Below are 15,262 nucleotides of genomic sequence, written 5' to 3' on the forward strand. Positions count from 1 at the left end.
ATAGTTGGTTAGGGCGACTCTTCATTAACGATACAGTTTTCGTTTAAGCTACGTAGTTCTGAACTAAATCACAATTCAAGCACATGGCAATTTACTTGAATTTTCAATCCTGGTCTGGTGTCGATACAACCAGGTTTAGCACAGGGCTCGAGGGACGTCCCGTTGGTACTGTATGTACCAGTCACGGGTCACGTGACTAGGATGCCTGGCTGAGTCATCTTCTCGCCTGCCAAGAAATTGTAATCTCCAAGCAGATCCACGGTGGCGTAATATAGTATCAAACTCAACGTAGGATCTGCATCCATTCGGTTTCCGGTTTCCGGTGCCCGTTTGACTCCCTTTGACCGGCTATACTCCTTGGCCAGCTTTGATACTATCTTATGGCACCGTAGGATCTGCTTGGAGATTAAAGAAATTGAAAGATTTAGCTATCGCCTAGTATAAACAAGTCTCCTCTCCAAGCAGAGGTTAGACAGATAAGACTCCGGCTGCTTTTTGACGTTTTTTTAGTCATTTTCATCGGGCTTTCTGATGTCTCCCGGCCTAGGCCGCGAGGCATAAAGAAAGGAAACGGTATATAATAGAAAGCCCGGGAAAATGCTTAAGCCATAGAAACGTAAAAAAAACATCCGGAACCTAACCTCTGCTTGGATAAAAGAAGTTATGCTTTCCCACGCGTACGGTTCCCCTATTTGGCCATGTTCGATTCCGGTCGGAGCCTAACGGACCTTCACATGGTGTTGGTATAACTCTATGTGAGTTTTGTATGCAGTAGACCGATGTATTTCTCGTGAAATGCAAAGGGAATACCCGCGAAATCTAGCCTGCTATCTTTTTCTTCTCGTTTCATAAAATACTTTTGCTGACCGTTTTCAATTTGTGAGTCGCTATACACAAGCGACCTGGTTAAAAGAAATGTTAGCTAGCTAACGTCCAGGAAAAGTCACTTTTTTGAGCCTAAAAGGTGAAAAAGACGAGAAAAAAAAACGACCCAGGGAGTCTCCTATGGAGGCTATCTAAGAAACCTTAATGTCCAATTCCAGATGCATGTGTTTGGAAGTCGTGTGCCCGCCCGTACTTAGCAGCCCGCGTGGCACGTTCCCCACCCCGCTGGGACCAATGCGCTACCGTCATGTGTCCGGAGTTCGGAGTCCAGTGGTGGTGTTGGCGGAACAAGCTGTCATTTTTACTCTGTGACCGTCGACTGAGTATTGTAATCGGTCTATGTAATGAGTGTTCGTACCTATATTTCATATAAAACATAATGTCACACACCAGAAAACAACACAACCGACATAAATCATAATTACGTCGCAGAGTATGTTACCTACGGTCACTGGTTTTTAATTGCAACACAGCTCTATCGCAGTGTTAGGTCGAATGGATTTTAATTTTGGATTCAAAATAGTTCTTTTGTCGCCTAATGTGCCTTATAGTGTTTTCAACGTTTTCCGATCATTTGGGAATATGGGTACATTAAGGTGTAGTGGATAGAACCAAAACAATGACATATTTTTTATTCATTTGTGTGTTGAGCTTTTATCTTTTTGACGAGATTGTTGTCATTACCTTCATTACATACTATAGGAGCAAGGTTTTGAGCTATGTTACGCAATCTGCTACAAATTATTCCAATAAGGCAAACCTAACTTTTTTTCAAAAAGAATGGCTTATTCAGCTTAACGTGCCAAGAGAGCTATGGTGAGCTGATGTTGAGAGGTCCTGTTTAATTACTATTCCTTTCCTACTATTGGTCACTCGGTGGTCAACGGTCAACATTTGCACTTTCTGCATGCAGGTCGTTTGATAAGCAATTGGAGGGCTGTTTCAGACCGCTTCTTTCTTTTCAGATTTTGTCTGATGTAATGGGACCTTAGGAGTTAACAGAAATGGCGACTTGTTATGAAAACACATTGTTAGAAGCGCCACGGATTTTATGGACTTACTGTATCCATGTTCTCATCACAATCTTATTCAGGTCCGTTATGAGACATCTTCTGATCCCTTAGAGTCAGCGAAAGTCGTCTGGAAAGCTGTCTAATGGGAGGAATGAGGTAAGATCTTTACCAAGACCACAGTTAATAAAATTATGCATAGACTAGATAGAAGGCGACTTTGACCATTCTCTATTCCATGTACTGTCATAGCCTCTTAACTATTCATATCCATTGTTTCTTTATTTCAATGTTTCCTGCGATCGTGCCGTTCCTTTGCTAGTATTATATAGTAGTAATAGTTTGACAGTGTGCAAAGGCACAATATATTTTTCATGCATATGGCTCTGCCTAGCAATGCAAGGTTTTGAATTATCTTTATTACATTGTTACAGCGTGAAATGTGCGTTGCTTCAAACAAAATCAAGTCATTACTTTTGTTGATCCCTTCATTAATAATAAATCAATATCCGTAAAGACAGATTCCAATCTTTCTGAACCTGCAGTTTACGGGTAACACTTAGTTGTCTAAGACATGTCAGTTTACTCAAGAGATTGTCAAGAAAATAGGGTAGCTGAATAAATATTTACCGTTTGTACATCAGAGAAAAAATGAAATCACTTACTCCTGCATCTATGTATCACATCCCTATTCTACTTTCTGACCGGATTAAGAGAAATGACAGTTTCTTTTGACTGTTTTGATCAAATGTTTCTAAGGAACATGTCTCCTGCCTGCTCCATATCTTAATTCCGTTTGTCGGATATGCTTTTGTGACTGCTTTCCTCAGCTGTCAATCTGTGAATTTGAGCCCTTCTGGCATATAAGTAGTCCACTGTTGTATGAATGAATGAATGAATGAATGAATGAATGAATGAATGAATGAATGAATGAATGAATGAATGAATGAATGAATTTTATTAACGTGTCATGCGTTAGAACGCCCAGCCCACGTGGGCTTATAAGACACACACAGTACAAATTATAGTTGAACATAGGATATTATAACATAGAAGAACGTTGTATGTATATTATGTATGTATTTATGTCATACTATATACAATATGCAATGTATGCATAAACGTGTCTGTGCCTGCTTCACACCTTACCTTAGGCTTTCTATTTATTTTATGTGTGGGATGCAGTGTCATTCTTCATCCATCCATTCATTCATTGGCTACAGGTTGCTACTCAGAGAATACCACGGATGGAAAGGACTATGAGAGGTATACGTAGTGAGCAAGTATGGTCTAGTTTCGCTCGCGCTGATGGAAGAAGCAGCTGCAAGATGTAGCCAGAATTGAGAGCGTACCGAAGGGCATGGAATTTGAACATAACAAGTAGATTCACAAGACACTGGCTGCAACCAGGATTAACCACTGATCGACTGAACCATATCCAACTTACAAGTTTATTTGTTTATTAAGATTCAACACAGAAGTGTAAGGGTCGAGGGAACAGGTAAGGACACCTTTGCCGGCCCTCGCCCCGACTTAAAAATACAAGTGTGATTCAGCTAACGAAATATAGAAACGGTCCATTACTTTTATGTAGAACGCAGTTTTGAGTATAATCATAAGTTTCATGTGTTAGACGAACACAAACTGTTTTAACGTTTCCTTTTATCATCCTTTACTCCTGGGGTGGCTGGAAAGTTAAGAAATCGGCCAAATAGACGGATAACATGCAAGAGGGGTTTGTCCGTTATAGGAGTACATTTTGCTCAGGTCGGCCAATTGTAAACCTTTAGCGGACTAACTCCTCGGACATAATATCTGTCTACTTGGCCTATTTCTCTTTCCAGCCGCTTTTAATAGTCACAGCTTATGAATGCACCACGTATTTACTGATAGCGTCTACGAAAATTATCATCCTTTGATATTGCCAAGAAGAGTAAGATATGTATTGTCTGCTTTTCAACACACCTTGTCATGTATGTATGAAAGGAATACGCCTACCTTGTGAAAGATATCGATGTAGTTCAAAATTGATCATCATAATTCAATGAGCTAAGTATCATAAACAGGTATGATTGATGACTACGCTGTAACGTCTTATTCAATTGAGTAGTTCTTTTGTGATCCATTCAACAGGTTGACAAAATATTTGTGCAAATCTACTTGTCATGTACTTTTATTTTCCCTAGTAGGGGCAGTCGCCCCATACTGGCCCACCACGGGCGATTGTCCTGTCAGGGCAATCGCCCCCAGGTACTGCAAGGACTGACGGGGCGATCGCCCCCAAGCCCTGGCAGAGCGATCGCCCCCAAGCACTGACAGGGCAATCGCCCCCCAAGTACTGGTCACAGGGCGATCGCCCCAAGCACTGACAGGGCGATCGCCCCGAAGTACTGGCAGGGCGATCGCCACCAAGTCCTGAAAGCTACAGGGCGATCGCCCCCCAAGTCCTGACAGGGCGATCGCCCCCAAGTCCTGACAGGGCGATCGCCCCCAAGTCTTCTTCACTCTGATAAAATCAAGACGAGATGACTGGACAATTCAGACTTTGTACGGGGCAATCGCCCCCACAAGTCAATATTCCTGGGACTTGAGTCTCTTCAAATATTGCATTCCAATCCAAAATGACTTGATTTTCAAAGAAATTCAGACTTCGTTTTCTGATTATCACGTCGGAAAAAAAAGGAATAAAATGGATTTTCCTTTATTATTTTGGATTCTGTTATTTGTTCTTCCAATACAAACCGTACGTCATTCGGAACAAAAGGTTACGAATGCAACATAAACCTGCCTTCCAAAGTTCTTTAAACGCCACAATGTAGTAAACTTTCATTGTTTAGAAGGTTACCCCAAGGCCATCACATTAAAAAGGCTCCCTAAAAACTAACTGGAGGGACTACCCTGAAGATGTATAGATAAATAAATTAAAAAAAAAAGATACTGAATTTAAATAGATCTATTGATGTGGCATCAGAAATTCCCCAAGACATGCACACGTCAAGTATTTAGGTGTTCTCAAAAAGGCCTCAATAAGACCATGTGGCTATCTTAGATCTCGGTGGAATTATGAGAGTTGGCGCTGTGTATGTACAGCCGGATGTTTTGCCTCCCTTTATCATTCTTTCACCAATAAATGTGGTACACTGTGGTAACCGGTGCAATGGCCGAGTGTGTGGAGTGTTCGTCTTGCATTCGGTAGGCTGTGAATTCGATCCCAGGCCGAGTCATACCAGAGGCTTTAAAAATGGTACATGCTGCTTTCTCTGCTAAGCACTCAGCACTAATGAGGAAGAGAATGGGAGCTAAACACATATCACTATGTACAGCGGACTTGCCCCCTGATGCACAAATGTGTGGCCCACGGGCTACAGAAATGGAGATGGGCGCCACCCTAAGCATCTGTTACAGATTTACGGGCAACTTTAACTTTTTAATAGATGTGCTACACGCTCTGTTCCCAGGACTTCCATGTGAGCATCCAACTGGTGGAGCAGTGGCGGGACCCTCGGGTGGCGAACTTGACGCAGGAGGAGCGTGTGCCGGTGGCGCCTGAGGTGGAGATGTGGATCCCTCATGTCGACTTCACAAACGCCAAGACCACCACGGTCACTACGGGGGAGGACGAGACCTCCATGTGGGTGTCACGGGACGGCTTCATCAATAGAGCATTAAGGTGGGCAACAGACCTCTATCGTCATTATTGAAAGTATAAATCATGATCCCACCTATTTCTATATATTGGAAGTACCCATATCCGTTCCTATAATTCTTGGTTCAGTCCTCCACGAAGCATGAATGATGAACCCCATGGTTCCCAACCTAAAGATTTGCATGCAATCCTTTTATGAAGGAATGAGACAGTGGATAGAGATCCTTCCCGTATTGTTTCTTACAGACCACCATCAGGCAGTACATGTTGACACATGTACTATCGGAGCGGGAACATCCTTAGCACATGGCCGAAAATTTGAATGAATAGCTAGCTTTTCAATAAAATTTAGTTCAACGAATAAAAAGTTTCTCTCATTTGGAAACTAGTACTTCCGCTATCATAAGTGAGACAGAGTATAGTGCTTACACTAATGCGTGTAGAAAGACCAGTGGTCTAATCTTTGTGTGTAAAAAATGCCAAAGTTCCAATTACAAGTTCCAAATGGCCGGAAAGACAGAAAACAAATGTGCTGAGGAACAGGCGGTTTGCATTGATCGTGGTGAAGATGAATCCCAGGGTCCCACCTGATACCTGTTGGAGGTGGTCATCACGCCGCTCCAACAGCTGCTACCCACACACATCAAACACTTATCTTCCGCCCAGAGCGCTATTAAGACACTCGTATAACATTTGTACTTCATTTCTATCGATCGGGCAAATTTGCGTCGAATTGATGACTCACCCTTTTAACAAGAGAAGTTGGTTAAGGACAGAAAGTTTCTGGTCCACAAGGTGTTCAGGATGATGCCGGCTCTGGTCCGAGCTGAATGAGGCCGAAGAAATGGTCGGGAAGAAGAGGGTGAGGAAGATAACCAGGTAGATAGATGAAGAAAAATCCATATAACAAATAAAAGAGATTAGAATCTGAAAATGATTTAAGCAATTTGCGACATTGGAAAGTTTCTGAGCAAATAGTATTCAGAATGATACTGTGGTCGCGGCTCTGGCAAACTGTACAAAGTAGGAGATATCTCATTAATAGAAGACATGTCTAGGAGGTGCAGAGTCGGGGAGATAAAAAACGAGCGGTTGGTGAAGGAAAAGATAACAAAAAGCCAGAAAAAGAGACTGTAGATAAGTCTCCTGCAATTTGCGGCAGAGAAAAGACAGAGTAATGCTGATGCATGTGGTCCGGAGCGATTACTTGGGGAGATAGGAAGCTTCTCCAAACATATCACCTCAAGCAGACTGAAAACAAATCACCCTGTTGTCTCTTCGCAGAGATTAAAGCAACCAATTTGCGTCTGTAAGTAGGTGACATGACGGACACAACTTTTTGGACATTACCATAACAGTACGATTGTCTGTGCGATACATTTTAAGCCTGTGCCGTGAGTGATGTACAGTTACTTTATCTTTGGGGTACAAATTGGTTTCTGTAACAGCACAACATAACAATAGAGTGGTTTGGATAAGCTCTCGTATATGCACTTTCATTTCGGATTCGTCGAATAAGATTGCACTTAATCCATAAAAGGTAAGCTACTCTGCATTCATAGTTCTCTTGCATTAGTGATGGACAAGCTTTAAAACTAGCTATACTTAGTTCTTCTAGATCCTGCCTCATCAATATATGGCCTGTGGTTACAATCATGGTTCTCGGGATGAGCTCGGGTAACTGCTCCGAGAGGTCTGATGGGATTAACGTCAGTGTGGAGATGGAGCGGGCACATTTGTTATACCAGTTCCAACCATTCAGATGTGACAGAAAGAGGTCACGAAAACGAGCCTTAGAAAAAACGTCTGATCAAGACAGCTGTGCACTTCCACTGAACATGCACTCAGAATGGATGGACGCTAATCTAATCTCAAAGAGAGCAGATTGGAGGTTCTCTAAATGAGGGGGAGGTCGTACAAATGGCTACCAAGCTTACCATATGGCCTATATTCGTCCTATTTTTACAATGAAACCCGTGGGAATATGATTTTTTGATAAAGTAAATATGACGCGATTGCCACTGGTCGATAAAAGGTTTTTTGTTTGGGGCGCCACCTCGTCCTTTGACAGTTTCGGATGGAAAAATCCAACTGAATATTGTACACACAAAAAAGTCGAGCCAAACATAGATATGGAATTACCTGAAATCTTGATTTTCTGTTAAACAGATCTTAATGTGAGTGAGAAGGCATTGGTATTGTCGATGAATGGTGGTCTGTATACTGTTTTTTACATGTCAGCCACTCCCTTTTCTTAACATTAAACTTCAAACGTACAGGGTATATTGACCTAATAAAGTATGTGAACTGTACAACTACAGTTCGAAAAGGGTGAAGGACCCCGCCCAATCCAGAAGGTTTTATAGTAGCTTATCCCCACATGAAATGATTCATTCCAAAGACTGATTGCTGAATGATGTGCGTAAGTGTGCAGCTGGCTGAACTCAAGTCAACCCATCCAATGACTAGGATTTCATGTGCTGCCTTGCATCATAACTCTGAATTTGAAAGGTCACATTTCAATTTCATTCTCTTTAGTAGAAAGATATCAAGGAGCAACACCGGATATTGACCACGCATTATATCAAAACAAGAAATTCAGTCAACGGTATTTTGATGATTTGTTGGTACATTTCTTCCATGCAGATATGACATCCGTGCTTCCTGCCCGATGAACCTACAAAGCTTCCCATTGGACAAACAGCGATGCAAGCTCAAGCTAGACGGAGGTATTGCATCATACTGGTGACTTTGTGAGCCATTCATAAATTTCATAAATAAAGTTTACAATATCTAGATCTACTTTCAAGTAGCATGAACTTGCCAAGAAACTTTCGTTATAACAATTAGTTCATTGATTGATTCGCCAACGAAATAAACCTTTTCATGGTAAATAAATTCGGAATATTTGCCGATGACCTCTTTATTCATTTGGCACAAAATGCATCTAATATAAGTACAAAGTTATTTACTCTATGTCCACTGTGGATCTTATTAAGCAGTTCACATTCTATCTCCTACCTTTGTACTAAGGATTTAGCTAGGAGTTAGCCATATAGCCACCGTCTTGTCTCTGGTCTCTAGCTATTGTAAATGTCGAAATTACTTCAGTAAAACAGTAGACAGTGACAGTATTACTTAGAACAGAAAGGGGTCGGTAGTAAGGGCAAGTAGCAAGGGGGGTATGTTTGAATGTTTTGATAGAAATCATGCGCTTCCACGTTACAAATATGGATCTGGTGTTGTTTCCTGCCAGGTTGGAATTTATTTCTCTCCGATGGACGGGGCAGAATGAATTGTACACTCAGAAAATGGGTACTTGAAATGGATTGTTGAAACTGATGAGTGCGGGTAGCCGTGAGGTGCTTCAGAACATATTCATTACTTTGCTGAGTTATACTGGAGACGGCGCCAGGATGACTCAAATGTCGTTTTGAAAATGATTTGGTTATTCCTCCCCCTACAGTACTCTAACTTTGTACAAATGTCGGAGAGACACGCCTTCTAGTCGTTTACAAACCACTTGGGAGATATGAGTTCTCCCATGATGCACCAAGAGCAAATAAGAAGATAAAAGGCACACTATAAAGTTTGCCTAACGACTGAAGAGTCATTTAAACTTTGTGGGCCACAATTCAGGAGTGTCATCCAACATCCATTTATATTTCCTCATAAACGTGAAGATGGCTATATCAGCATAATCCCTGCCTGACCTAGATTCCACGGTGCACAGTCCTGTTCAGCAATAAAAGCTAAGAATTGGACGTCCGTCTAACTAACACACATGCGCACTGGGTCGACGTGCAGGAAGTTCGCGACCCGACTAGCACAGCAAGCAAAGGGCATGATTACTGTGGCACTGTGGCACAATTATGGATTACGCACAAAAATGGCTAGCAATGTTCACCCAAATCTCAAATCATTGTGATCATCTATCATTTACCTGGCGACGCTCTTTTGAAAATCACTAGGTAAGCGATAAAGCAAGGAAAGCACTAGAGACGCTGTTTATTGAACATTCTTGTGCTACGAAGACACTAGTAGTATTACTGTGAAAAATATTTCATTTTATATCTGAATCGGAAAGAAGTGAGTAGCTGACTGAAACCGAGCCGATGGAACCCTGGAGTCTATAGCCCCATCTCTAGTTACAGCCTAATGGTCCTAGGTGTCCTGCTTTCTCACTCATCGTTACTGATCTTGAAAGGTAGCTGCAAAGAAATGAAAACAATGGTTTGAGTCTTTGTGGACATTGATAGCTATATAGAAGGCATTATTGTTTAGAGTTATGTCCTGAAATGTGAGGTATGTTCCCTTTTCACTGATATATTGTCTCAGTGGTGAGGTCGTGAGCTTTGCCGGCGATCTTTGCGTGCCTGACACCTGAGACGTGCCATAAGCTGATGTTTTTACCTAATGTACTGTCCTAAAATACATTTCGAAGCACTTCTGAAACCATGTATCAGTTTTCAGCACGTTTTATTGACAAAATAGCACATAAAGCATCTAAAAGGCCATGAATCATCTTCATAAAGTTTCAAGTCCAAGCGTCCAAGTATAAAACTTTTATTTGCCATGACATACAATTTCATCTCTGGAAATAGTAAAATTTGAAGCTTACGCCATTATATGAGTCGGATATCACATTTCACAGCTATGGCAAATAAAACCATTGTATATATAAATACATATATATTTTGTAGCTAACAAAAACATCATAAAGGTTTCTTAGTCCAATAGGGAAACATAAAACACCTGTTCACGCTTCAATAAACAAACGCAAGTGAGGCGACTTCATTGTTCGGCGAAATTCCTCCCACAACGGAACACAAGCCATTCAGGTAAAACCAGATTTTATCATGAACTAAAGGAAACCTTTTTGGGTTCGGCAGGACGCTGGGTTCAATTTATGTAGGAGGTCTAATTGTTTGGAGGCCTATTTACGAGTCTATCAGGAATACTGTTGCACACACTTGCATACATAGTCAGAGCGAGGTCATTACGAAAGGGTACCAGAAATATACTATCTGGAGTAAAATGCACATTGTAAAATCGTCGATAAACCTTAATAGAATATCTATTATACATCAAACACAGAGTGTGATATTTATGCTGCCTATTAATAATCCAATGTAATGGGTAAAGTACAAAAATTGAAATAGAGGCTTGATAGTAAACCATCTGCCACAAAGCCACTCAAATAGCTTGCCTCAATGTATAAATGAACAGTCAATTCTTTATGTCGTTTTTCTATTGCGGCAGATAGAAACAAGGGATCCATTTAAACAAAATTCCTATCTTAATGGCAAATTAAAGTGACAGGTAAATTGCAACCACAATAACTTTACCTTAATAATGACTTGTCTGTGCGTAGTAGTTGAGCTTTATTGCTTTTGATGTGATCACTATCTCTGAGGAGCTGTACTCTGAAGATACCGTTCATCAGGAGTGATTTAGTACGTTAAGGTATCAAATCACTGTTATATTCTGTCCGAAATACTTTCGAATCATATTGATGCGCTGTTATTTTACAATCTGTAACGGACCAGTTAGATTGCGAAGCAATAAAAGAAAATGCGTCTTTATGTTTCTCAATAGATACTGGAAGATAATATTACCTTGAATTGTCTTGATATTGCATACCTGTGCAATTGTCCATTTGGGTTTATCGTAAATATGCACGTAGAATACGATCTGTTCTGACGGAACAAAATTGGATAAGCCTCTGTGGTTAGCCGGAAGTACACATCATATAGCTACTTTATAGGCAATGTCGTCATGGTCTGATTCCCCAGGATTCCGACACAATACTTTCGGGGTATTCTGAAGATATTCAAACTGTGGTGTTTGGACTTTCTTTTTATTTTATTTTACATAACTAATTTTATTTGATTTGCATATACAGGATTGGAGAAAGAAACATATGTGCTAATATAAATACGAAACCTTTTCCTTAGCAAATGAAACATTGACAAAATCGATTCATTTTCATCCTATGTTTGGGGGCCATCATTTCAGCTAACATGCAAGTGATTCACAAAGAAGCCCTAAGATAAGAGCATAAGCTACACCAAAAACAAATTGTCTGTCTTCTAGAGTACGAATTGCAGTATTGCAGCACGTACTAGCATCTGTCAGATGATGTAACTGATTGTCTCCGACCACAGTATCTAGTTCAGCAGGTAAAAGTCGATGAAAATACAAGATTTATAACAAGCTTCGCTGGTATCGAGAATTAAGTTTGTAACCTACTCCATCTAATATTTATGATGTCGGATGATCGAATGAGAATGAAGTCAACACATCTTTAGTATTAATAATAATACGACCAGGGACGTTGTCGAAGCAAGTTTCAATTGCCCATGACAAGAACGCGACAATGTATCAAATGCACACACATGTTATCGAATCATGCACCCTACTAACTTGAAGAGAGAAGGAGAACCAACGCAATATGATTTTTGGCTCCCTGGATGCCCCGGCAAAAGTTTTCCCCTACCAACGACAGGACAACTCGCCTATCTAGCATATGAATGATTACCTTGAATTAGATAGTTAGGAATGTAACACCTTGCCAAGCGACAGAATTTCGATGGAAGTATGATTTTCTGATTAAACAAATTGACCAAGAAAGCTGCCGCCCCTCACTTATAGAGGTCAGTGCGACTCCCCTAGCTGACATGTAGATAGATTTTCCTGAATTACATGGTTAGGAACTATGAACCCGAACTTTGTGATAAACGGTGGTGCTATCCCAGAGCCAGATAAGGTAATCTGCTTAACGATCTCAAGCCTAAAGACACTTGGTAAAACATTCAACAACCGACCTTTTACCGATGCAGGTTATCTATCTTTGAGCAGACGCTGCCCGGAGAAGCAATGTTAAGCTCCTGACGAATGTTCCCATCTTTATACAATAGAAACAGCAGGATAAGGTCCATATCAGAGTCAGACGTTGGGTATGAAATATATATCTCTTGGTTACGATTGAAGAAACCCAATATCCTGTGATTTACCAAACTGGTGAAACTATTCACGGACAGTCCGACATTGCAGATGGCATCCGTTGTCTGAGTGTAGAACAAGAACTAGTGTAGTATAAACGTGTTCTACCTGTTTCCAACACCACTAGGTCCCACCAACTATCAGCAGAGACTACTTCTGACATTAACAGTCCACTGATGAAGATGCTACCTAAAATGCATGACTTTGTAGGAGAACTTAATTACATTTGATTTATCATTTTGAATGATATAGATGTATCACGTACATGGACATCTATTCTTCATATCAAGGCTATGCTCCCTTCCACAGTTGATGACGTCCGGCTGCAGTGGGGTTTCCCGTTCATCTGGACCCAGGACGTCCCGGTGGTGACGGACGCCACGGCGCTCCACTCACAGTTCAAACTCACCGGCATCACCACCAAGGCTTACGTCAACTCCTTCCTTCCGAACGCTAAAGGTACGTGTAAAATAGTAACAATTGATATTTCAGCACCAAGGCTACACCTAGGGTTTTCCTATATGCCGTATTTTTCTGTAAGCTATCCTCACCAAAACAGCATATTGGGGAAACGATTTTCCCAATAAACCTCTTCTTGAAGAGTAGCTGATACATGGATAGACCACTCATCCACGGCACTGAAGAAATAGCATACATCAACTCAACGTTAAAGCTCAAATGTACGGCAGACTAGCAAACTAGCGGTAGCTATGAATCTTTATATATACACATATGTATATATATAAACAAAGTCCACTTTTGTGCATTTTAAGTAACGTATTAGAATATGTGGTCAATTGGAACATAAAGAGAGTATGGCATATCACGTCTACTTCAATGTGCTGCAGGAAAAGGCTGTACCTACGCGGCGAGCATGTGCGGTTTTGAGGGTGCTGACGACTGTCTGACCGACACCCAGCACTGTGAGGACGCCGTGGGCACGCAGGAGTGTGACGGCTGTCAGTACTTCACTGGCACCTGTCAGAACCGGAGTAGGGACTGCAGTCTACTGGAAACAGGTACAGCCGAAGTGTTAAGAAACAAATCTAAGCTTTCTTCAAGTCTATGGGTCGACTATAATTGCGTTTATACAGCATGGCAACAGGCATTGGGCTTGGAAGTTGTACAAGTGTCCGTGCAGCACAGTACAGAGACTATACTTAGCACTTACAGTGGAGAAGCTACTAAGTACATACTACTAGAGTACCTGAAACAAGAGCACTTTGCTGAGATGGCTTCCAATCCACAAGTCTAGAGGAGATGTGTGGTCGATTACTCCGCAGCCTTTGATTACTCATTTTGTTGTGGTTTTTAAGTTCAGCAAATCAGGTGCCACGTTTTTGACGTTGTGCATTAAAACGTCTGCAACCTCAGCATTTACTTCTGACTGTTGTATACTGTCCGTCAGGTGACAAGAACACCTTCACAACCCTGGAGATCCAGCTGCACCTGTCCCGGCGGCTGGCCTACCACCTGCTGCAGATGTACATCCCCTCCACCTCCATCGTCATCATGTCCTGGGTCTCCTTCTGGATCGACATCGCCGCGGTGCCGGCCCGGGTTTGTCTGGGCGTCACCACCGTCCTGACCATGACGGCGCAGAGCGGTCGCACCTTCGCTATGCCCGAAGTGTCGTACGTGCGCGCCATTGACGTCTGGATCGTCGTCTGTCAGCTCTTCGTCTTCTCGGCGCTCATCGAGTACGCCGTGGTCAACTTCGTCTACAGATTCGGGGGGCTGGTGGTTCGTAAACAACCCAACTCTAAAGCACAGGTAGGCCCGACACTCCCGACAAGTTCTTTCTTCTTCGCAGGCCACTATATTCTGTTATTCCATATCTTCCTATACAAGTTTCAGATGCCTGTTAAGAGAATGGCTGACGGTTCAGGAGAATACTTACACCTGGCATAAGTCATAACTAAGCAAATCAACATATGATGTTCCAGATGAATCATGAAGTTAGCCCTTACTAATAAATACAATGTGCCAGATAGACGACCTTTATCTTGAAGGGAACAGGTCGAACGAATATCCTCAACACTTATCCCACACAATGTTATTTACTTGCGATTGGTTGTCCGATATGTCAAAATGATTAGCAAGAATTCAACATAAAACAGTAATATAAGTAGTTAAACTTGCATTTGACTATATTCAATCCCAAGTGCAAGAAGCATGGAGTCCGTTGGTCTACTAGTTCAGCATTTCAATTGCTGATCCTCCCTTTCTTCCAGGACCACGGTACAGATGACGTCACCGCTGTGAAGATCCAGCAGCTGAAGAACCCCGGAGACAAGGGCAAGCGGAAGGCTCAGACCATAGACAACGCCTGCCGGGTCATCTTTCCGTCATCCTTCATTGTGTTCAACCTGGTCTACTGGGCAGTCTACCTCCTTTAAGCAAGGAGGTTAGAAAAAGAGACAACCTCCTTAGTCTCCAAGCAGACCCTATGGTGCCTTAGAGATAGTATCAAAGCTGGCAAAGGAATATAGCCGGCAAAGGGAGTCAAACGGGCCCGGTGCCAGCTATATTCCTTTGCCAACTCTTGATACTATCTCTAAGGCACCGTAGGGTCTGCTTGGAGACTTAACCTTGCTTTAAGACTAAAAAAACTCAAAAGAAGACAAGGGGACTTGCCAACACGCTGAGGACCTTTCTAACAACTGAGTTTCTAGCAGTGAGTTAGCAATTGAAGTTAAAAGCTATCAGGAATCCC

At 41.8% G+C, this 15,262-nt stretch overlaps 1 protein-coding gene across 1 annotated transcript; it reads left to right on the forward strand.

The window, feature by feature from the left end:
* The first annotated feature begins 5,329 nt into the window (after nucleotides 1-5,329).
* Nucleotides 5,330-14,992, forward strand: LOC118417547 (glycine receptor subunit alphaZ1-like). Its single transcript, XM_035823137.1, has 6 exons — nucleotides 5,330-5,565; nucleotides 8,188-8,270; nucleotides 12,856-13,005; nucleotides 13,395-13,565; nucleotides 13,955-14,319; nucleotides 14,781-14,992. Exons 1-6 carry the CDS (start codon nucleotides 5,330-5,332, stop codon nucleotides 14,943-14,945), a joined length of 1,170 nt encoding a protein of 389 aa, XP_035679030.1. The 3' UTR covers nucleotides 14,946-14,992.
* The last annotated feature ends 270 nt before the right edge of the window (nucleotides 14,993-15,262 follow it).

The sequence above is a fragment of the Branchiostoma floridae genome, chromosome 6, assembly GCF_000003815.2.
Source record: "Branchiostoma floridae strain S238N-H82 chromosome 6, Bfl_VNyyK, whole genome shotgun sequence".
In the NCBI taxonomy this organism is placed as follows: Eukaryota; Metazoa; Chordata; class Leptocardii; order Amphioxiformes; family Branchiostomatidae; genus Branchiostoma; species Branchiostoma floridae.

Coding starts and splice junctions, on each gene's coding strand:
- LOC118417547 (XM_035823137.1), top strand. CDS start 5,330: ATGTGCTACACGCTCTGTTCCCAGGACTTCCATGTGAGCATCCAACTG. Junction 13,006..13,394: donor CTTCCTTCCGAACGCTAAAG/GTACGTGTAAAA, acceptor AATGTGCTGCAG/GAAAAGGCTGTACCTACGCG. Junction 13,566..13,954: donor CTGCAGTCTACTGGAAACAG/GTACAGCCGAAG, acceptor ACTGTCCGTCAG/GTGACAAGAACACCTTCACA.